We start from the raw sequence: 25,212 nt of genomic DNA on the forward strand, positions 1-25,212 counted from the left end.
ACAGTCACAATTTTAGTTACCTTGCAATTGAAAGGGGCTTTGTTTAAATGGTGCACCAGCTGCAGTGGCACTGGGGCTAAAAGTTGTTATAACTCTATTAAACACCAATTATTGCTATATTTTACTACTAAATAGGCAGTCACAAGTGCAGTTATCTAGCAGGCACTAGGGTTGTGATTTCAATGGCGCTGCTGTTGCAGTGAAACCGAGGTTCAGAGATCTATATACCCCTCTAAACACCAAATATTGCAAGATTTAGTACTAAAGAGGCAGTGACAAGTGCAGTTACCTGTCAGGAAATAGGGTCATGATTTGAATGGTGAAGCAGGTGCAGTGGCACCAGGGCCAAAATTTGTCATAACTCCTCTAAACACCAAATATTGCTATATTTTCTTACTAAACAGGCAGTCACAAATGCAGTGGCATCGGATCCAAAAGTTGTCAGAACTCCTTTAAACACACAATATTGCTATTACTTAACTGCACTATACCATTAGTAGCAGCACAATGTATTGCCTTTTTGTACGTAAGCAAGTCATAACACTTTACCAGTCTTTCTGTAACTTATATTTTAAAACTAGCCAGCAAGCTACACCTTACAGCAAAAAAAACTTATTATTAATCACAAAGGCTAAACTTAATGCATTTAACAATGCTTGTTTGTGTTTGTATGTAAACTCATTATTAGGGTGAATGTTCTACTGTCTAAGTCATTTGGCTTGTCATCTTAAGTGTAGCCTGAGCGCCATAGTCAGATTCAATTTCCAGGAATTTCTCTTTAGATGATAACCTTTTAAAAGAAGTGAAAAGGGCTGATATATAAAAGTTTTTATTTAAGCTTAAGACAACCACAGGACTTTCTGTAGCAAGGTAAGATGTCCCACTTAAGACATTTTCACAACAATCCCTAATATACTGGGTCCATACTGTTGATGAGGAGCAACCCACTCATGACATTAAAAAGAAGGAGATATAAATAATGATAATATCATCCTCATCATCATCCTCATTACAATATTCAATATCAAAGATATGCCCAATTATTATATATTTTAGATTAACATCAAATAATTGACCTGCTATTGAGATTAATAACACAACAGGCACACGCAGCTAATGTAATTCTACATTTGAGGCGTGTCAACCCATAATAATGAGGACACTGGGAGAGGGATCATGAGAGGGCTTTAGCACTCTCTCAAATCAGAGTCCAGATTGTTGTAAACATGAAAAACTCATTATTAGTGAACGGGGCTGATGCTTTAATTACAATTATAGCCTGTGTTTTATTTCAGGTGACCATGCAACATGAGAGACAAGTTGAATGACTTACCCCAAGATTCAGAGAGCCTGTCAGGTCGTCCTAAAAACACAATGACATTGTGATTGTATTGAAAAGAAGACACATGACCACATGTTCTGTAGCATCTTTCTAGACTATCATATTTAGTGTTGCTGTAATGTAAACTGTATTGATACAAGTCTGTCTTACAGAGTCATATGACATCTTGATTTGGAAAAATAAGTGCTTTGATATTCTTAGTTGTACATTGTATTCAGGAGCTAACATTTTGCACCTGTCCCAAATGCATATGATTGAACATATTTGCATGAAATTGTGCCAACATGAAAATATACTTTGGCTTACCAGAAGATCTCCAACTTTTAACAAAGTGTCACCCTGGAGAGAAAAAACAGTTGCATATAGTTAGACATGCAAATTTTCCGGATGAACACGTCCAATATGAATAATTGTCAAAACCTTCCTATATAAGGCTGAACTATTCATCACTAAAGTGAAGAAATCCATAGCATACATAGAGTATGTGAACTTTCTACATGCAAAGCTATGTTTAAAAATTGGGGTTTGAGCATCTGTAGTAGAATTGTTAAAACCAATGTAAGATAACATCATTACTGAAAAGAAACTTCTATTAGAACATTGAAATGTTGGACTGCTCCGGTCTTATAATGGCTGGTATATGCCCTCCAACATTCCAATGTCTCTTTGTACGCAGCTCTGCCTGTGAACAAAGGCTTCAAGGACCCAGAGGGGATTCCAATCCCTTCATGCTCCCTTAAGGCTTTATTCTTTTTTGTTAGAATATTCTGTCTTCTAGTGGCAGAATGTTCTAATAGCCTTATAGTCCTTCGTAGCTGGGCTATACCGGCTATTAAAGTCCCTCTCCCTTGTTAAAGTTCCTGGCCTTCGGCTCGGGGCCTTTAATGCTGGAGAGGGCCTTTAACAGATGGTATAGCCCTCTACGGCTGGCTATAAGGCTATAATATAATTGTGCCAAAGAAAGTCCTGGAGACCAATAACTTAAATGGAAAGGGATTGATTTAAACTGCTAAACTTGATTGTTACATAGTGGATGGACTTGCTACAGTATACTGCAGAGCATATTTGAGAAGCCTGGATTATGTCAGATTAACACCGATTTCACACTGTTCTCTTTTTGTTGTCGAGCATTTTAGAGAAGCTCCCATTGAAGTACTTGTTTCATTTCATTACGTTAGCATTCCAAGATGTCAGATGCTTTTGAAAGCACTGGGTTGGCCATTGTGGATTGGTATGTAATAATAAAGCATGACATCAACATTGTAAGATGGCAGTAACTATGTTTCTTGCATCTGCTCCCAGAGGAAAACTTCTTGCAGTGGTTTGTATTATACTTTACTGCAAAAAACAGTAAAATATTTCTGACTGTGTTTTTATAAACGACTTTACTGTTAAGAAATAGTGGAAAGTCCTGTTGTATGATGCCCACCTCCAGAAGTAGTACATGGGATTCTGTGCTGTGCAAGAGACAATGAGGGCCTGTTAGCAATATTTGGAACCTGCCAGGTCCTCAAAAAGTAATTAAAAGAAGCAAATATTTAAAAAGAAAAAGGATTTTGAAAAGGAAAGTACATATTTTTCCATTGGCCCTGGAACTGAAGGGGACAATTTGACTGGTAGATATCCACATTGTTGAGAAGCCAATTGTCATCACTGGCATAAAGAGAATCTGATTACTCAATTGGGCCGACCCCTTGGTCCATGTTGTAGTTGGTGGTAGACAGAAGCAATATTTGAACGACAATTTACCAGACCAAAAACAAAATCCACTGACTGAAAGATCTGATAACATGTATATTATTTGGGGGAATACAGCAGTCTGGTTAAACAGCTAAAGCTATCTCAAAGGCTGGACCTAACAGTAGGTATAATTGGTTCTTTATAGGTCCACAGAAGAAAGATCATCTCTTCTTCAATACAATCCACTCAATTCTATTTGAGAATTACCATCTGAGAACAATCTAACGGGCCCAACTTGTTAAATAGAGGCCTAGGTTTAAAACTATTTAGTGGAATAGTTCAAAGAATGGCGAAATAACCTACTACATGAGCTAAGATCTGGGTGTGTTTGAATAGATTTACAAAAACATGTAAAAAACCTTTTTTAATTTTTGCATGTAGTCTGATCTGAAGCCTGTGTTATTTGGGCTACTGCCAAAATTCCCAAGAGTTGTTGGTGCCTTAAAAAGTCAGAGTGTGAGTAGACATTTCTCTGTTGAGTGAATGTACGCCTAGATATCACTTGGGATACAGGATTTCTTTTTTTTTTACGAGATCTTGTAGAGTGCATGGCTACCCAAGCATGGGCATTCCAGTGCTAATATGAGACCTGAGGGATGACATACTGCTTCAAGAAAACAGGTCATTTTTTTTATTGCTTCCTAAAGCTGAGCAATTATTGTTGACTCTTAGGCCAGTCGGGGGGAATTCTAAAGCCTGGGCACCAGATAAGCAAAGGATCGTCCTCCGCTTCTGGCCCTTTTTATTTTTGCCATTGCCAGGAGAAGTTGACTTTTTGACCTTAAGTCACGTGCTTTCGTGTGAGGTACAATAAATTGCCTCAGAAAATGTGGTGTCTGGCATGCTTTACTTTGTGTACAATACAAAGAGTCTTAAACTCAATTCTCTTCCACACTGGCAACCAATGAAGGCTGGCCAGCACTGGTCTCGCTGATTGTAATTTGGGAATATTCAGCAAAGTTCTGTCTGTGGCATTATGTATAGCCTGCAGCTTTCCGGTGACATACACAGGGCTACCAAGAGAAAGTAAGTTGCCATAATCTAAGCGTGACAAAATGAGATCTTGTATTACTGTTCTGTGAGTTTCAATTGGAAGCCATTTGAACGTCTTCCTGGGAGCTCTCAAAAGATCAACACATGTCCCACCAATTTCCTGGCCTGTGATGCCATGGTAAGGTCCTTATCAAGGGATACTCCCAGGCTCTTAACTTTCTCTTTTGGAGAGGGATGATCACCCAGGCATGGGGGCGAGGAAGTATTATTACAGAAGGAAGAACTGTTACAGACCAACATGCCCTCTGTCTTGTAGCCATTCAGTTTAAGGTGACTATTGTGCATCCAAGCATTTACCTGGTCCATACAATCTAGTAAATAGGCCTGGGTTTGACAGATGTTAGAAGCAAGAGCGATGGCAATCTGGGTGTCGTCAGTGTATGAGACCATCATAACACCTGCTGAGCAAATGATGTCAGCCAAGAGGCGCATAAATACATTATAAAGAGTAGGGCCTAAGGATGAGCTCCGGGGTACTCCGCATTTAATCTGATGGACCTTCGACAGGCAGAGTCCCACACTAACCTGGAAACTTCTATTTTCCAGAAAGGAGGTCAGCAAATTTAGTATTTTGTCTTTAATTCCTAGCGCCTCCAGCCTACTTTGCAGAATAGGGCGGGAAACAGTGTCAAAAGCTGCACTCATATCCAAAAGGATGAGCGCAGCTGAGCCACCATGAACCAGTATTCTCCTAAGGTCTTCCATAGCTACTAGGAGGGCCGTATTGACGCCATACCCTGGTCTAAATCCAGTTTGAGTTGGATGTAAAAGATTATGCAATTCCAGGAAACTGGTCAGATGGCTATTGACCACCCTCTCTAAAATGTTGATTGCACCAGGGAGTGGAGATATAGGCCTGTAATTCTCTGTCTTGTCGGGGTCCAAGAAGGATTTCTACAGCAATGGACTAATAGCTGCGTGTTTCCAGTGGTTGGGAACTTGTCCTTTTTGCAAATAGAGATTATATAGGTTGGTCAAAGATGATAAAATAGTATCACCTCCTTTCAGAAAAATGTCTGTGGGGCAGGGTCTAAAGGGGATCCAGATTTAACTGCCTTTGCTACTTTACCAATGGCATTACTCTTTAGTTGAGGAAGGATAGAAAAGGCTGAAATTAGCAAGGCATTTGCTTGTCTGATTGGCAATACAGGGGTAGATCTCATCAGCTGGAACAAAGCAGCAACCTGTGCCCAACAAGAAATATGTTAAAAGAATAGAGTAGATTTTTGACCAACCACCGTTAACACAGACATGCCAACTAGGTGCCTTGGTTATCTACAGCTCCTTGGGAGGGAAATAAGCGTCCTCACTCATGCAGACACATAGTTATTTTCCAGGAGAGGCACCATTCTTATAAAAACCACAAAACAATGTACAGACATCTTTTTGTGGCAGTTTCTTTAATAACTTAGGGTCCAATTCACAACAAAAGTTAGAATTTAGATTCTGTAAGGCTACTACTATATTGTGAAGAAATGTACACATTTATTTGAATTCACAAAGCATGTCAGGAGTACTTAACTATTACATCTTCCAAAAGGGACTCATAACAATAAACAAATACGCAATTGGAAATGTAATAAATAAGTATTTCAATTATGTTGCTGCAACACATCAGTGTATTTGCACCAAATAACTATAGCTTCGAAAGGAGAACAACATTTCTCCCTTCAGAGAAAACCCTATTTTATACCACATCAATTTTTGGGTTGCTCTCTGGCTGGTCTCCCCCTGAAAACCTTTTATTTGTGTTCTTCATAAAAAATACTGGTGCCTATTTTCAGGGAAACTACTAGGGATTTGCTATTGTAAATTCCTTCTATTGCTCTGGATGCAGATGATCTGGGATGTCAGATGTCGTTAACCCAAAACCTCTTTTGATCTCATTCACTTCGACTTATAATACAATTCAAAACTGTCTTGCAAACCTAAAGGGGTCTTTTACTGCTTATATGTAAAACAGAGGTAGTTATCTCATTTAATGTACCCTGCGCCAAAAAAAAAACAACAACAAAAAAACGATGGATTTAGTCCCAGATCTCTGTACTGGGGTGAATGTATGACATTGTTATGCATTCTGTCCATCAACTGTGGTTTTTGCATTTGTCACCCAAAACAATGTCATTTGAATGCACCTCTTTGGCGGTTTTCATACTCTCTTGTAACATGTAGATTATTACTTCACATTATTATTTCTTGATATTATATGCCAATTTATAAACACCTGTAGGCACCCCGTTATTGTGAATGTACTTTAAAATAATGTAATTACATACAAAATTTATGTACACTGTATTGTAGGTACAACATTCGCCCCAAAAACTAAATTCCAACATGTGTTCAAAACCCAGGAAAGTTCTCTATAGGCCTAAAGGATTTGAGGTTGATTGATGCAAGATTGCAGTAGAAAATGTTCTAAAGGAGAGGAGTGCATGCCGTCCAACAAGTTCTCCGAAGTCTTAGATTAAAAAAGCAACCTGATGGCTACTACTTCCAAGTTGGATATTCTGTCATTACAGCCATTGTCTAAAATAGGATCATACCTAGAGAGCTGTTCAGGGTCTTGGAGCATGGGCACAACTGCTCCCCCAATACTTCTACAGTCAGCTTCAAGAAACCATCTTTTAGGAGTTCAAAACTCGGCTCGGAACCCACTAAAGACAACTACTCACCAACTACAACGGGCCCAAAAAACGAATAAAATGTAAGAAAACCAAGCAAACCAAACAAAGGTTTAAAAAGAGTCAGAACTGAAGACCTTATAACTATATACGGAGAACCAGCTAGCAAAATTCCACATACCTACCAACCAAAAATTTACACGAAATTTGCGTTCTTAAAACACCCCGGAGCAGCAATCTTTACAAAAAACGGGAATATAGAACATCTACCCACCCCTCTGGAACCTGGGAAGATAGAATATCCCCCACTAGAAGCACAACAACCATCGGAAGCAGAAAGACCCTCAAAACTTGTAGTGGTGGGCATCCACATCGGCAATTCGCAGAAGGTATCAACTGAAAGCGGGCCAACAATCAACAAGGAAAAAGGCGTCGCAGCCTGCACAACAACAGATCGGTCAGAGGAGTCTAGCAGCTCACTAAATATGACATTGAGGAGTCCCCAAAACACACAGACCCTCCCAGGAGGATAACAACAGAAAGCTCTCCACTTAAGGACACCACTCCAAGTGGGCCAAGAGTAAACAGAGCACTAGATGCTTCCATCATTTTTGAACTTCAAGATCTACATGACTGGGGCGATCTATCAGTCCGATCGCCGCAGCAAAAAGCCCCGAGTGAACAGGAAGGAATGGAAGTAACACCTCAACCAAGTAGCACCCCCCCATCTACGCCCACAAGCGCGCAAAACTCTCTCCAAATGGCACCTAAGGAGAAGAGTGACACAGGCCGTTTTAACATACCCAACACACCTAAAAGTCAGAAAAAAGAGAACCCCTACGCCACAGCTAACGACGTGACCTTCCTTGCATCACGGGAGTGGCAAGACTTAGTGGCGGCTTAAAAATTAGACATGCAGTTAACAGTACTACAAACGCTAGCTGAGTTTACCCCAGGGATTGAGAGGAAACTAGGCGACCTAAACGGTCTTATAAAAAGGGGACAGGAAGCAGCAGAACTTTCAGCGCTAGCAAAAGCATAATGCGACTGCCTCCCAATAATAAACATGCTAGCGACGCTACCAACAATGCTAGAGAGCCTTCTGGACGACCTGAAACCAATCATGGCACCGGTCCCAACAGACCCAGCCACTGAGGGAAATGAGATCAGGGACCTACAACCAAATGGAAAACCGCCAAAAACAGAGAATAAGTTACATCAAAATGAGAAGACTTGCTCTCCCAAAGCCACCCAATTGCCCAAAAATTTACTCTCAACCCTCCCGTCTCCGGAAGTAAGGAGCACAGCAGTGCCAAATAACTCACAAATCCGCCGGAAACAAAAAAGGAAAGACAGGAACGGGAAAACGATAGTTATCATCCAAGAGCAGGAAAGGCAACAAAAGGAGCCCGTTTGCCAGGAGGAACAAGATGAGACTGCATCTTCCTACAATGAGGCCGAGCGGACTCTGCTCGCAGGCAAAAAACTGACTCCAGGGGAAAAACTGATTCCCGCACGATCCTCCGACAAACTAAAAAACAACAAACACAATAGAAGTATTTACAACAACAATCGATCACCCTGGGCATAAGGAGAAGCTAAAGACACAAACCACACATCAGCGGAAAAGCCCAGACCGAGCGACCAACGAATGCAACTCAACTAGTAGTCACACCTCCGCGCCACAAAACGAGAGCCTGCCGGCTCTGGAGCAGGATTACGAATACCCCGAACCAAGGGAAACCACAGTCACAACAGATTTCAACCGTAGCCAACCTTTCAACAGGGCTAACGACCCCGTCCAAACTGCAGTCCAACCAACACGCGCTACTTCGTCCAACAAGACAGACATATTAATATTTGTTCCAGAGTACAAATCCAGAGGCAGAGTGGACGTCTTGAATAGAGGGAACATTAAAAAACTGATTAACTCAATTGAGGGCCTGGAGGAATTTCTTCAACCGATCTACTTCAAATCGAATTTCAACCTGCATCTGTACAGAATAACTCAGAAACAACTAAGACGACATGGTCTACAAATGACCGGGTCGATCGTATCCTAGAAAAGTATAACGAATTCGCACAGTGGGGAATAAAACTTGAACCAGGCAGAAGGCCATTCTACCCAACGCCATTCTTAAAAGAAAGCGAAAGAGAACATCGCCCCAAAGCCACATCAATATTAAAAGGAGCAGTCAGCCAGTCACCAGGCTACCAAGGCAGGCCATCCCATATTCAAGCGGTAACAACAAAACCTCCAACAACGAATTCATCTGCCCTCAGAATATGTATCTGGAACATCAACGGTCTAACTGACAAACTGGACGACCAGGAAACATTAAAATACCTAAGGTAATTTGACTTAATACTACTACAAGAAACCTGGGAAGTAGAAGAGATAGCCTTGGAGGAATATATGACGCAAACCTTCCCTGCAACCAGGACCTCATCCTTTGGCCACAGCTCAGGAGGATTAACGATCCTTGCCTCAATACTCAAAATAGGATCAATGAGGGAAATAAAAACTAAAACCATAGCTCCTAACGTGATACAGGTGGCAGTCATTACACGCAACACAAGGAACCCAGATCACCCTCTTGTAATAATCAACTCCTACATACACCCGAAGCACAAGCAGAAGGGTGCAAGAGAATTGGCCAAGGAAACAGCAAGAATCATGACTGAGGGGGAAGTTGAGGACATAATCCTGGCAGGAGACTTTAATCTCTTTCTCTTTGGCACTGCAGCGGAAGACGAAATAGCACAAGAACTCAACAGAGCATGGGGAATACCAGTGCAAGCACAAGTGCCGGCAATAAAACCAACAAAATATTCAACACAATTGCTAAAAGACCTAGAGCAACTAAACTTAAGAGCACTGAATGGCCGGTTTGAAGAAGACACTCCCCCAGCAGCAACTTACCACTCTGTCACATCCTCCTCTTACCTAGACTACACATTTGTAACCCTCTCCCTATTTGACGCCATCAGATCATTTCAATTGGGCGACAGCGATCAAAGCGACCATCTGCCGCAAGAAATTGTCCTAAATACCCTTAGTGGAAACTCCAAGGAAGTCAGGGCTACCTACGGCTCTGAATAAACAACAGACTTCAAATGCATCAGATTTAAACAAGACAACATTGAAGCACTCTCCACCGACGCAAAGGAGCTAACACAGCAAAGCAACTCGGCTGCAAATCAAACAGAGGTCTAGGAAGGGTTCATAAAGGACCTCGGACCAAACACGCAACCAAACCAAGAACGTCTAAAGGGAAATCCTCGAAGAGTACAATGAGAAAGACAAGTACACCGGAGATAAAAAGCCTCAAAAGGGATATCAAGCAAACTTTGAAACAACTGCGCATACAGCCCACAAAAGAACACTTACAACACACCCTACGCGGTCTAAAAGTAAGCCTAAAAAAGGAAATTTGGGAAAACAAGAGGCAGGCGAACGACGAACTCTGGGCAAAAATAAAGTATGATTCCAAACTAAAAAACAGCGCCAAATTTTGGTAAACGGTTCACAGTTTGCAGCGACCAGGGCATCACGGGATAAGCTCACATATATCAGAGCCAGCCTGGGCAGACTATTTGCACAACCACTTCAACCAACCCAAATAAAACAACCATTCAGGCCCGATAACACAAGAAAAAGAGCCTAATAAGGAGAACAGTGAAACAAGAAAGTTTGAAAAAGGGCTTAGAATTGCAGTAGAAAGTACAAGAGCACAATACAATCCAGAGAAGGCAGGGGGGGGGCAAAGAATAACAGTACATCAACACTCAGCATTGAAAATGACATTAAAATAACCGCAAACCGGATTAAAACCGAAATCAAGAAGGGAAAAATGGAAGGAGCCCCGGGCCCAAATGGGATTCCACCAGCAATATTCAAGCATGACTCAGAATTCTGGAGCAACACATTAGTGCCACTCTTTACGAGCACTCTGGAACTAGAAACATGTCCAGAATCCTCGAATGGATCTATCATAAGCCCATCTACAAGCAAGGAGACAGGAGTAATCCTGGTAACTATCGGCTGATTGCCCTATTAGATATAGAGGCAAAGTATTACGCGGGCATACTACTAGAAGAACTCACATCGTGGGCAGAGACAAACCACATAATTCCACCAACTCAAACAGGATTCTGTAGAGGACATGGAATTTCCACCAACATTATGGCTCTGTCGTTACTAACAGATGCGGCAAAATTTGGAAAGAACCCACTGTTCTTGAGCTTCATAGATTACAGCTCAGCCTTTGACCATGTGGACATGGGTAAACTATGGCAAAAGCTCGAAAAATGGGGAAAATCATACCCCCTCTTGAACCAACTCATTCTACTCCACACCAACAATTGGGTCAGGATCAAGCTGGGTGATGGGACGCACCTATCAAGGCGAATTAACACCTCCAACGGCCTGAAACAAGGGTGCGTCCTAGCCCCGAGCTTGTTCAACCTTTAACTGGCAGACCTACCAGAGGAATTGGACAACACCAAATCGCACGCCCCACGGTTGGGGGACATTACGCTGACCAATCTCCTCTATGCCGAAGATCTCGTTTTAATAAGTCTCACCCCAATAGGCCTCCAACATCTTCTAAACACCACTATCTCATTCTCACACCGCAATGGCATAACCATCAACCTGAAAAAAACAAGAATCATGGCAGTAATCTACAAAAAGATCAGGAAGAACAATTGGTTTTTGGACGGACACAAACTGGACCAAGTAACATGCTACAAGTACCTGGGTGTTCTGGTGGAAAACAGAGGGTCGTTTAAACCCCAATTAGAGTCGCTACACCGAAAAGGAATCATGAGCCACCTCGCGATGAAACCCTTGAAGAAGATTCTGCCAGACCACACGCTTGAGCCTTTTCTACAGGTACTTGGAGCCCGTCTCCAACCGACACTAACATATGGGGGCGAATCCACTTTCGGAAGAGATGCATTGACACTCGACAAGGTGATCGCCAAAACCTATAGGTCAATCTTTCAGCTACCCAGCTACGCATCTCCTGCACAAATTTGTCTGGAGTTCGGGGTACAAAAACAAACAGTGGAAAGAAGGGGTAGCTTTATAAAATACTGGCACAAGATCAGAAATGCAGAGCCAGGCACCCTAAATACCCACCTTTGGACCGAACTGCAAAGACAAGAACGATTGCACGCTAGAGAGTATCTGACAGAATCTCTAGAAAGTCTCGAACTGACTGGCCTCTGGAACAGCACAGTAGACCACTAGAGCTTTAAAAAGCTAGTAACAAAAGCAACGAAAATAACATCGCTACTGGAAGACAAAGAAAATCTGGCAAAAAGGGCCCATGGATGGTTAGTCTTAAATGACTACAAAACTTTAAAGCCCCAAGTGTACCTAGACCATGGGTTCAAACAGAAGACCAAGGAGAAATTCTTAAAGCTGCGCCTAGGCATATTACCAATTCTCCCTCACTTGGCCCCATGGGAAAGGAACAAGGAAGACCAAACTTGCCGTCTCTGCGGAGCAGGCTCTGAAGATCTAACCCACATAATATGTATTTGCCCAGGTTTAACTGACATAAGGAGAACACTACTACGTGTAATTTGGAATCAAAAGGGGATTAGATCCTGTCGACAGGTAGTGAAATTGTGTTTCAACCCGCAAGAGACTCAACTAAACTGCAGAATTACAAAATTCCTTGACGCAGTGGCAATGAGGATCAAGGAAGCACAAAAAGATGTAACAGTGCAATAGCCAGATAGTGACACTGAGCATTCTTGGGTTGGCGACCCAAACGAGGCACATCGACTGACCAACCAATTATATGAACTACAATATTTTAACTTTTGATAACTAACTTTTTATCCTTGATATACTTTCTTTTATAAACAATGTATTTTAATTGTGAGCTTTAATTAACTTGACAATAAAAAATCTTTTTGGAGTATAACAGTAGCTTGACAACAAAACTAATCTGCTCTGATGTGGACAATGCATTTATTTGTCTAATGCTTCAGATCTCTCTAATGGACCTTAACACCTGACATTTTTTGGCTTGAAGGTGTTAGCATTGTGCGCATGATAGCATAATATGATTATTTCCAGCGGAGGCTGAAATTTACTGTGATAGAGTAATACACATAGGGTGGAATTGCTCTGTTTTGACTTTGGAAGGATGCAGATGGAGCTTCTTGCGGAAAAGGGCATGTATTATAAGCCCATTCGTTTTTCTTTTGTCATGATAAGTGCAATGAGACTTAATGCTGTTACTTACTAAAGTTAAATCATAGTTAAATACTGGTGTCTTTAGTGTATGGCAGAGTACATTCCATCCTTCACTAGTTGTGAAAAGAAAAACAAATAAGTTAGTGGTTTAATTGTAATTATTTTTAAGATGGCTTCCTAGCAGAGACACAGAAGTTGTAGCTTCATGATCTCTTGCTGCAGGACATTTTGAACCAGTAGGACCTTAATCAGCAGGTCAGGGGAGTTCAGGACCCTCATCACTGCTGAAAGAGGTACCCCTGGTGCCTGATACAAGGTAGGTGACAGGGTAATGTTCTCTCTGTTTAGGGGAATCCCAAGATAAACCAAAGAGGAGAGAGACTTACCAGCAGTTTACACAGCAGATCAAAAACAGGTTCCTCAAGTTTAAGTTGTATCTAGAAAATAGTAAAGGCAATCACAGTGAGATGTCCTTTTGACAGAATAGCACAATGCATTGCTTTCCAACCAGAACATTTTATTTATTACTTTTTGTACTGTTTTATTGCTTTTTACAAACCTCACCACCATGACCTGTACAATCGGCACACATTAAATGCAAATACAGAGGCAATCCTGGCTGAATTAACATATATAACACTGAAAGACAGCGACAGGGGGGGTGTGAACCATCCATCGGTGAGCTCTCCTCAGCCTCTCCATCCTCAGCAATCTTCGTGCTGTGCTTTCAGTGGCACAGAGGGTTCTTATTCCCCTAGGGTGACATCTCTCCCTATCAGGGTGTTAGGGTATGTTTCAGACTCCCAGTCTGGATCATAATAGGCCATCCAGGGCCCACACCAAATTTTCTTTAGCCAGCCTCACACACTATAAATCACCTTCTCTGCCTCTATATAATGAATATAATGTGGGCATTCCCATACTAAATGAAAAAAGACCCCTCCCTATCCTCACAATGTAAACAATTAGAAGTCTGCGCTCTACCCATCTCAAACAACCATTGCCTATGAAATAGGCTGTGCAGTACCTTCAACTGTCTAAGCCTCAGGCTGTTTTTATCGCCACTTCACGAGAATGCATTAGGGCTGCTTCCCAATCAATACCTTTTATTGGTCTCAGTTCAACCTCCTATTTGAACCTGAGGAGGTTGAGATTGTCAGGTCTGTTATTCATGAGTAAGTAAGTAAGTATACAAGATAGTCTTGGAGGCCATACCTTCTGAGAGTACCCTGCTTCCTATAGGGCTACAGTCTTCAAGTTCTTCCCTCTAATTTTTTTTCATAAAAATGATGACATAATATTTCATTTTGTAAATGGGAAAAAATCATTATTAACAATAAACATATGAAAAAATAGGACAAGTTTTCATTTAATTCTAAGTTTCCAAGAAATAATTTCAAAATAGTGCATTTTGCTCTTTGCCAGTATACTAAAGCTGTTCAATTTCAAGTTCAAGTTTAAGCTAGAAAAGGACAAGATGATAGTGTATATCAAGACGGAGGCAGAATCATATAACAGACAGCGAAATGCATAAAGCAAAATCAATATGAGCTATATATTTCTGGGCCGTGTATCATGATGTGGCACTGGTGGCATAGTCACAATACCACACCAAATGTCACCAGATCTATACAGGTGGAGGTGGAAGGGGGACAGAAGGGCATGAGTAGATAATTTGGTGCCTAACAATGCATTGAGAAGGATACAATCCAAAGTTTCAATAGTAGTAGGTTTTCTTCCATAGTTTATGCACCTTGTGTGTGTGGTAGAACTGATGTTGCCTGACAATGGACAGGTTTCTAAGATATCCGACATGAGCAATGAGAAACATCTCAACTCTCAAGCTGGAACACATGAAGATATCTACATAACTTTAGATGTTGAATCAGAGTTAGTGGGTAGAGGGGTATTAGGACTACCTCAAAAAGAAACAGAATAGACTCAGAATAGCAATGTATTCAGACAAAGGGTGGTGCACAAAAAATGCACTGGCTGCAGGAGATATCAACGACAAATCAAAAGTGAAAAAGGTGAAATTCTATGATGGCCAGAGGGGCGCATGTACAAATATTCAGTAGTTAAACAACAGTTAAGGCAAAAAAAAATCTCTGAATGTTTCATTTAGCAGTTTAGTCTTCTAATTTCTTTGAGTGGCCTGGTGGCCTTGTGTCTCTATGTTTCCTGGTGCAGGCTTCATTGTTATTATCCAGGTTACAAAATAAGCAAGCATTGGGAAAGCCAATAGGTCTGGTGCTGTATGCCAAACATTTGGCTGTGCTAATGCTCATTAATGTATTTATTAAATACTGCCAAAGTGGACTACCTTTATATGTGTACATTGTGCAAGAACAGAATCTTGTCACTCACAGAGAGGTAAGCCAATTGCTGATGTCAGCTGACCATGTGCCCCATGCTGTATGCTTTGGTGGGTGGCCTAAGAATATGAATGACACAGTGACAGACGAATGGATGATGAGATACCGGAAACATCCTATAAATATCTGTAAGAAATTGTCATATTTTGCATGCTGTACTCTCAGATTGTTGCCTTATCTGTTTTTGTTGGCTGTAGAACTCTGTGCACTTTACCCCTGCTAATGAGTTGCATAGTGCCTATCCTCCCCCTTTCAACATGATGAAATTGATATGCCCCTAAGTGGCATATTTAGGTTACCTATAAGTCCCTAGTATTTGGTACCAAGTGTACCTAGGTCTTGTAATTAAATATCACTAGTTGTCTACAGCACTTATTGCCCCACCCACTACAGTGACAATACAAACAAGGCTTCAGGCCTAACATTGTACTGGTTTTGTTGCAGTTTTTAAACTGCAAATTCCACTTGTCAGCTAAAAATAGAGTTGCAGGACTCTATTTAATAGCTATTAAAAATTATTTTTTTAATACTAAATAAGGAAAAGGTACTTTTAGAAAGTTACTTTTTCCCTGCCTTAAATCTCTGGGAGTCCATGTCCATGACCTCCAACTGTCATACAGCAGCTGAACAGCACCCCTTGTCTCTGCTCCCAGAGCAGAGACAAAGGCCTTTGGTTTGGGAGGTGTTGTTTTATTTTCCTTAACAGCACAAACAGCAGGCTGTGGCCAGGAACTTAATTAATTTCATGGAAGGCCTACCCTGCCACAAGCAAATGTTAGATGGCACTTTGGCAGGGTGATTTTTTGTTCTCTCTGCCAGGCAGTTTCCAATCACAGTGGGAGGGGAGCTGGCCTCAGAACTGGTATAGAGAGACCACTGAGGAGGTGCTGTTCATTTCCATTACCACTCCAATGTGGTGGACACACAGGCTCTGCACAATGGGAGAAGGGTTCCACAATCTTTAGGCAGAGAGGGGTAGAGTGGGATTGTTTGCAGGAGAGAACACAGGAAATGTTGCTTACACCTGGTAACATTTGCCCTATTGGTTAGGGTGTCACCTCACCAACAGGCTGTTGCCAGGTACTACTGAAACAGGGTGGTGCCAGGCACTACTGGACCTGTGGGAACAGAAAAAGGCTAAACCTGCTGTCTCTTAACTAATAAGGGCTGCGGAGGACTGGATCTGCTGTGTCTTGCACCTAGGACAAAGACGTGGGCTCCTAGGGTGATAAGGCTGACTTCCAATTGTATTCAGCAGGACCTTGATGGGAAGGAGTTCGGCCCTGTGGACCCTTTTTAAGCTATAGCCTACTGCCTTGCCCTGCTGGAAGAATCCAAGGTCGCAAAAACGTAACTAAGTCTGAAAATAGACATCTTCACTGGGTAAAGTCACCAAAAGTATCTCTCCGATGAGGGACCATGTCTGGGGGAAAATTTCAAATTTTACATGCTTGCAACTTTTCTGCCAAAAGTCAGCACTTCACTGAGACCTCATCCAACAGATATCCAGTGTTGATGAGCCCCCTTTGGCCGTTGCATGCTGCCTTGCTCCTCTGAAGGTTTTAGATTTTCATTCCATAAACTGAGTCAGGAGGAAAGCGTCTGAATGGGTAGAACCTGGTTTCTGTATCCTACCCACACTACATTGTGGTCACCCATAACTTCTGCCTTGGTGCTTGTCAAGCCAAGCAGATTGAAGTTGATGCTTAGCGCTTTTTGGTGCTATTTTTATTTTAAACTTTCAAATTCATTTGTTTGGTTTCCTTTATTGAACTTTAATTGCTTTGGTGCTATTTTAATCAATAAAATGTAAAATGTAAACTATTCTTCCAGATTAGGTTGGGATTTTCCATTTGTTGTGTTTTGAATCTATTATTGTGTTGGTGCTATATACATAACTTACACATTTCTTGTCTGGTCAATGCTATAGCTACCAAGGGGTTGAGATCAGAATATTGTAGTGACTTTATTACGTCACCCTGACAAGGATTGTGATTTTTATTTGAGGTGGGTAGTCAGTCACTCTTCTCAACTAATACCCCAATTTCATACAATTTCATACAATAACGGTATATATATATATCTGTGAGGACACCTGTGACTGGGAGCCTGCTGGCAAGCTGCCGGTATTAAAGTGAAGTTTTGGTTCAATTTCGTGTGGTTGTTTCCAAATTGGGTTTCCTGCATTGTTGGATTTGTAACGGCCGCTCCCGGTCGTGGAAAGTGACCCACTGCGCAGGCAGGTCCAGACTGATACCTACTTGGTTCAACTTTGGAACGAAAGATATGGGACCCTGCAGGGGGGGCCCAGTGACACTCCACCAGCAGCTACAAAGCGAGGCAGGCACCTGTCCCTTGTGGACTTCATTTCCACTTGGACTTGATATGGTTTTATTCGAACAAAGAGATGCACCCACTTGGAACTTATTTGGCACTACAGATCCCACAAAGCCGCAGTGGGTGACATGCCCAGTGGGGCGGGAACTGTTTAAAGATGTGCATTAAAGAATACGTCCCTTTGCAACTACAAACCAATGCCATTGAAGAAGAGAGTCTCGTCTCTCGAAACGCGTCTGGCTAATGTATTTTTGTGAGGACACCTGTGACTGGGAGTCTGCTGGCAAGCTGCCGGTATTAAAGTGAAGTTTTGGATCCATTTCCTGTGGTCATTTCCAAATTGGGTTTCGTGCATTGTTGGATTTGTAACAGCCGCTCCCGGTCGTGGAAAGTGACCCACTGCGCTGGCAGGTCCAGGCTGATACCTACTTGGTTCAACTTTGGATCGAAAGATCTGGGACCCTGCAGGGGGGGCCCAGTGACACTTCACCAGCAGCTACAATGCGAGGCAGGCACCTGTCCCATACTTGCCGTGTATCACATGCTGGAACTTTAATGGAATAAATCTATTTTGAGCACACGCACTGTTTTGTGGAATTCTTCGGAACTAACTGGATTGGAAGTGCATATGCACAGCGGCCGCTGTGCTTGGTGGAAAACAATTAATACAGGGCGACCTCCGCCCCTGGATTGCACATTACAGGTCCCGGTGTAAACGGAGGAAGTGGGCTGATTTATATATATATATATATATATATATATATATATATATATATATATATATATATATATATATATATATATATATATATATATATATATATATATATATATATATATATATATATATATATATATATATATGTTTATATAAAATCATATATATATATATATATATAATTGTAATAAAATCAAAAGGTTTAAGCTAATGCCAGGCCTAAAAAGATGAGGCACAATATAACAAGTTAAACTTTCTTTGCTGGGGTTCAATTCAAGTATTATAAGAAACAACAGTAGCTCCAGTGGGAAGATACTTAAATGCTGATTCAAGCATTGGCGAAAGGTTCACGTATATATGCAGGGATTGGGGTGAGATGTCAGATAGAGAAAGACACATGAACACACTGATTCAGTTCTTCAATGTTTGTATTGAAAACATGTTTTCCAGTGAAAAACAATTTTTTACGATTTACAGGAAATATTTACAGTTGTGTAGTGTGTCCCAAGTGAAATTATGAACCAAAAAAAACATTTATATAACAATATGTGTGAGGTTTCAGATACAATTTTTGGTTTACAAAAAGCGACCACTGTCTTTTTTCATTTTTCAAGTACATAACATCTATATGATGATAGAATGCCAGTTGCAATGGTTCGCTTTTTCTCAATTGTCGACGGCGTTTCGACCCTAGTATGGATGTAGGGTCTCTTCAGGACCTATGGTGTGGGGGACATCTGATTTCGAATTGGCTAGAGTATACGTTGTGCACCAGCGTCAGTCTTCCCGGGGTGCAGTGACCATTGCACCTCGGGAAGACTGACGCTGGTGGTCTTGCTGCTAAAAGACAGGAAAGAAATTAACCCTTTTCCGGAAAATGCAAACAAGCACCCGCATTGAATGAAATAATTATTACAGTCTTCAGAATCTTCACGCAAGCCAGAGTATCTAAAGGACAGCCATTGTGCATCCCAGAATTGCTACAAACCGCACGCTTATTAGGGAACTCGGCTGGGTTTCCCTAGTAAGTATTTTACTTCAACTGCACACGGTTGATCACATGCAAGACGTATAATCTAGCCACTAGGGTCAAAATGCCGTCGACAAATGAGAAAAAGTGAACCATTGCAACTGGCATTCTATCATCATATAGATGTTATGTACTTGAAAAATGAAAAAAGATAGTGGTCGCTTTTTGTAAACCACAAAGTGTATCTGAAACCGTGTGCAGGTGAAGTAAAATACTTACTAGGGAAACCCAGCCAGGTTCCCTAATAAGCGTGTGGGTTGCAGCAATTCTGGGATGCACAATGGCTGTCCTTTAGATTCTCTGGCTTGCGTGAAGATTCTGAAGCATGTAATAATTATTTCATTCAATGCGGGTGCTTGTTTGCATTTCCCGGAAAAGGGTTAATTTCTTTCCTGGTCATTGCACCTCGGGAAGACTGACGCTGGCGCACAACGTATACTCTAGCCAATTCGAAATCAGATGTACCCCACACCATAGGTCCTGAAGAGACCCTACATCCATACTAGGATCGAAACGCCGTCGACAATTGAGAAAAAGCGAACCATTGCAACTGGCATTCTATCATCATATAGATGTTATGTATAATACTTAATCACCCAGGCTCGCTTGTGAGTAGGGTTCCCTTGTTTTTACTTTATGGGGGTTCAATTCAAGAGCTGTTCCAGTAGTTTGTGTTGCATGGGACACATCTACAACTACATAGTATCATGACATAGCTGATTGGATGCTGGTGCTGGTACCTACAGTGGGTGGTGTGTATCATTGTGGGAATGTATTGCTGCCTCATTAGGACTATCAAAAAGGGACTGGAAAAATGCATACCATGGCATTGCCATAACATATGAAAAAATACCAATTCATAGCTAGCAATGACTTTGCATCCCTGTTCCTCTCCTTCATAATCAAAAAGTGCAGCAATATAACTGAACTGCAGTCAGGCAAAACACCAGAGTTAAATATAAGAAACCATAATGTAAAAAGATAAATTATTGCAAGAGAGCAATTAGAAGGCATGGTTGTAGTCTTCCATTAGGGTTACAGGGGCATGAGGATGAAAATAAACATGCTGGAACAAGACAGATGTCAATGCTAGTATTGACCTAATACAGCAAGTATAATGTAGTGGCTTCAGGCTTTACAGTCTCCTAACCTTGACCCTAAGCATCAAATGAAGCATGTTATATTGTCCAGCTTCTAGTTAAATGGTCATTATTGGGTACTCAATACAGCTATTCAGGCTGTTCTATTAACCAAGGGGGTAAGAGAGGTTGTGAACTCAGACTCCCTTATAGTATCAATTCATCTTGATCACATTTTGTCAAGAACTGTCAAGGGGTGCTCAGGCTTCAGGTTCAGTGCTTCACCAAGGAATCTGGTGAATCAAAACTGTAACTAAGAAGTGAAATCTAAGGGCAGTTGGCAAAGATTGACATCATCTTGGTGGCCACCTCCATATAAACCATTCCAGGCAGACTGCATTTTACATTCAATTAGTGGTTCTCCATTGCATTCCCTAATTACATTGGAATTAACATTTTCTGACTATGAGGAATGGAAAAGGTGTCTGCACCCACAAGGTGTGTACTGTTTCCTCTCGTAAATCATTTTAGTTTATGTATACCAATTTCAAGCAGAAAATATGAGCACTCTTTAAAAATGTATTATGGTCTGACTTATAAACGGGAATAATAAATGATGATGAGTGTTATGTTCGAATTCATCTCAGCAGCTTTCAATTAGGTTGGGCCTCTTCCAGTCCATCACATTATTGCTCAGTATGTAGTTTTAGATACTTTATGTAGATCTGCAGTGATCCAGGATTTTGGTTTTTTAAAGTCAGAGCACCAAGCATGTCAACAGTTGCAGTGGCAATTAATGGAGGCATACCTTTAGTTCTAAGTTAAATGGTTAGTGGTAGCCTATATTGAGAGGGGAGTCTCGTAGACAGCCTACACATTTTCATTTTGGAGAATATTTGGATAGTTTCCATACATATTTACATTATGATATGGATCACTAATCCTGCATTTATAGTGGGTGCCCAGGGAAGACGCTGTAGGTAAGTTGTTTGTCTAAGTTACCTCTTATATTTCAAAGTGCCCTGAAATGGTGAGCCTTGGTAAGTCAGTCACAAGATAAATTGGGAAACATATATCACACAATTATAACCCAAATAAGTTAGTGTTACCAAAAGGTCTCTGACAGGGCCACGGATTTGTTGCAGAGCATTCCCAACTTCAGCTGCAATTTTTTCCTAGAAGATAACAGAGAAACTGGTAATTATTTTAGCCTGGATTGTCTTTCAATCTAAAAAGATTAAAATTAAGGTCACAGATAGAACACTTAGGGCGCATCACAAAGCATTTTTAGCCTGAGCTATTACATGTCCTCGAAAATTATTCTGGAAGTTCTTGGTGCAAACACCATTTAACCCTGAATGAATGAATGAATGAATGAATGAATGAATGAATGAATAAGATATTTATAGAGCGCACGGTGGCCAAGCGGCTTCCTGGCGCTGAGCTCTACTGGACAGAACAAACAGGCCCGAGGAAGTTAAGCGGGGTAGGCCTGGGCAAACAAGAATGTTTTGAGCGCTTTGCGGAAGTGTGAAAAGATGGGGATAGAACGCAGGGAGAGAGGGAGGGAATTCCAGAAACGGGGGGCAAGAACGGAGAATCTAGTGCCACCAGTGCGGGATTTGCGGAAACGGGGAACAGTGAGGAGGGCCAGAGAAGAAGAGCGGAGGGTGCGAACAGGGGTGTGAGAGGAAATCAAGGAAGTGATGAATGCCGGGGCAGAGCGATCAACAGCCCGGAAGACTAGGCAGCCTAGTTTAAACAAAGAGCGTTGCAAAACGGGGAGCCAGTGAAGGGATTTGAGAACAGGGGTGATATGGTGAGTTTTGGGAAGGTGAAAGATGAGTCGAGCAGCCTGATTTTGGATTGCTTGAAGGCGACGGGTTTCGTAGGCAGGAATGCCCACGAACAAGCTGTTTCCATAATCAAGGCGGGAAGTGATGAGGGCCGAAATAATAATTTTAAGAGAATCAAGGGAAAAGAAACGGGAAATTTTCCGAATGAGACGGAGGGAAAGAAAACAAGAGGACACAACAGAGCTGACCTGGCCATGCATTGATAGGTCATGGCTGACCTTAATGCCCAGCGTTTTGACAGAGGGAACAGGGGTGGGAGGGGGACCAAAGATAGGGGGCCAAAAAGCAGAGGACCAAGGGCTGGATGAGCCGCCGGTCAAGACAAGCTCAGTCTTGTCTGGATTGAGCTTGAGGTGATTGGCGCCCATCCACCCCGAGATGAAAACCAGAGTAGAACGAAAGAAAGATAGAGAATGAGAGGAAGAGGAGAGATCGAAAACGAGCTGGAGGTCATCTGCGTAGTTATACACAGAGACCCCCAGATCGAGAAGAGAAACAATAAGAGGACGAATGTAAAGATTGAAAAGAAGAGGGGAAAGGGAGGAACCTTGGGGAACCCCACAGGACACCGGAAGGGGGGGGGGCAGAAAAACCCTGTATTATAAAACAGACTTCTGGAGCTCCTTATGTAAGAGAAGAATATTTGTACATATATGTTGTGTCACATGTTGTTATGGTGGTGATATCTTATTTTGTTGTTTGTGTTGTGTTTTGTTCCTCTATTATGACGTTGTATTTTGGATGTGCTTTAGTGTGGTTGTGTTGTATTCACCTTTGTATAAGAACAATTGATGGACAGAATGCAGAACAATGGCATACATTCACCCCAGTACAGAGATCAGGGCCTAAATCCATTGTTGTTTGCTCACATGCCATTTCAGTTTGGACCCAGCCATATGCAAATCAGTCTTGACCCTGTGCCCAATAGGAACAGTCCAGCCCAAACTGCTGATCCAAGTCCTCCCTGGACTGGAAACAAGCATCCTAGGACCGGTTTCGGGGTTTCACCCCTCGTCAGCCAGGGTAGCTTGACTCCAGTGGCATGGAGAGCATGGGACCCACGCCTGGGCATACCCGTCCCACACGGGGTGACAAATGCAAAAAGAACAATTGATGGAAAGAATGCAGAATAATGTCATACATTCACCCCAGTACAGAGATCTGGGGCTAAATCCATAGTTTTGTTGCTCACCGTGCCATTCCAGTTTGAACCCAGCCATATGCAAATCAGTCTTGACCCTGTGCCCACTGGGAACAGTCCAGCCCGAACTGCCAAGCCAGGTCCTCCCTGGACTGAAAAAAAGCATCCTAGGACCGGTTTCGGGGTTTCACCCCTCACCAGCCAGGATAGCTTGACTCCAGTGGCATGGAGAGCACGGGACCCACGTCTGGGCATACCCGTCCCACTCAGGTGACAAATTCAAAAAGTACAATTGATGGACAGAATGCAGAACAATGTCATAAATTTCACCCCAGTACATATATCTGGGCCTAAATTCATTGTTTTTTGTTCACCATGCCATTCCAGTTTGAACCTGGTCTTATGCATATCAGTCTTGACCCTGTGCCCAGTGGGAACTGTCCAACTTGAACTGTCAGGACAGGCTCTCCCTGGACTGGAAACAAGCATCCTAGGACCGGTTTCAGGGTTTCACCCCTCATCAGCCAGGAGAGCTAAGACTCCAGTGGCATGAAGAGCACAGGACCAACGTCTGGGCATTCCCGTCCCACTCGGGGTGACAAATGCAAAGAGAACAATTGATGGACAGAATGCAGAACAATGTCATACATTCACCCCAGTACAGAGATCTGGGCCTAAATCTATTGTTTTTTTTCTCACCATGCCATTCCAGTTTGAACCCAGCCATATGCAAATCAGTCTTGATCCTGTGCCCAATGGGAACAGTCCAGTCCGAACTGGCAGGCCAGGTCATCCCTGGACTGTAAACAAGCATTCTAGAACCGGTTTTGGGGTTTCACCCCTCATCAGCCAGGAGAGCTAAGACTCCAGTGGCATGGAGAGCACAGGACCAACGTCTGGGCATTCCCGTCCCACTCAAAGTGACAAATGCAAAAAGAACAATTGATGGACAGAATGCAGAACAATGTCATACATTCATCCCAATACAGAGATCTGGGCTTAAATCCATCATTGTTTTGCTTTCCATGCCATTCAAGTTTGAACCCAGTCATATGCAAATCAGTCGTGACCCTGTACCCAATGGGAACTGTCCAGCCCAAACTGCAAGGTTAGGTACTTTCTTTTGAATTTGAATTCACTTTTGACTGTTGTACTGTGTTGCTCCCTTTATGTGTCAGTGGTTCTGTTATGTGTCCTTGTGTTATGACATTCTGCAATGTTTTATGGTTTACTTTAGAGACATAAACACATTCTGGTACATTTCTAGCCAAAGGTAGAGCATTTCTTTACATTTCAGTGACAAATTAATTAGCCATGTATTACGTTCTAAAGTGGTAAAACAGAGCAGTGCTTTAACTTAAGAGATGAGTTAGCTCAAAACTGTGGCAGAGAACTATCTTTGGTTAGCACTGCCAGAGCTTGCTTCATGTTATATAGGGCCTTCTTATGTATACATACCTAAGCTTTAAATTATTTTTCTTTTTAGTATTGACTACATTCCTTGAAACCCATGAAAATCCTAAATTGATATTTAATCTGGAAGCACAAGACCACTTATTTCAATATGTATGATTTCTGAAAATATAGCTCCTATAACAAATACCACTTCCACACCTTGGGCCATATTAGCAAGAAGCTCGTTAAAAGGATCGTCGTTTTAGCGGCAGGGAACTGCAGCTAAAGCGGCAATAATAGGCTTGATA

The 25,212-nt window shown here is 41.9% G+C and overlaps 1 protein-coding gene across 1 annotated transcript in view; it reads right to left on the bottom strand.

Annotated features, from left to right (window-relative positions):
• The window catches only part of LOC147688969 (uncharacterized), a 69,820-nt gene that overhangs the window by 2,932 nt on the left and 41,676 nt on the right, over positions 1-25,212 (bottom strand). Inside the window, exons 7-10 of the mRNA XM_086939989.1 lie at positions 21,622-21,687; positions 13,360-13,410; positions 1,649-1,681; positions 1,334-1,363 (exon numbers count right to left, since the gene is read on the bottom strand). Of these exons, the coding sequence (XP_086796115.1) occupies positions 1,334-1,363; positions 1,649-1,681; positions 13,360-13,410; positions 21,622-21,687 (180 nt within the window). The remainder of the gene's footprint in view (positions 1-1,333; positions 1,364-1,648; positions 1,682-13,359; positions 13,411-21,621; positions 21,688-25,212) is intronic.

The sequence above is a fragment of the Lissotriton vulgaris genome, chromosome 10 (genome assembly GCF_964263255.1).
Source record: "Lissotriton vulgaris chromosome 10, aLisVul1.2, whole genome shotgun sequence".
NCBI lineage: Eukaryota > Metazoa > Chordata > Amphibia > Caudata > Salamandridae > Lissotriton > Lissotriton vulgaris.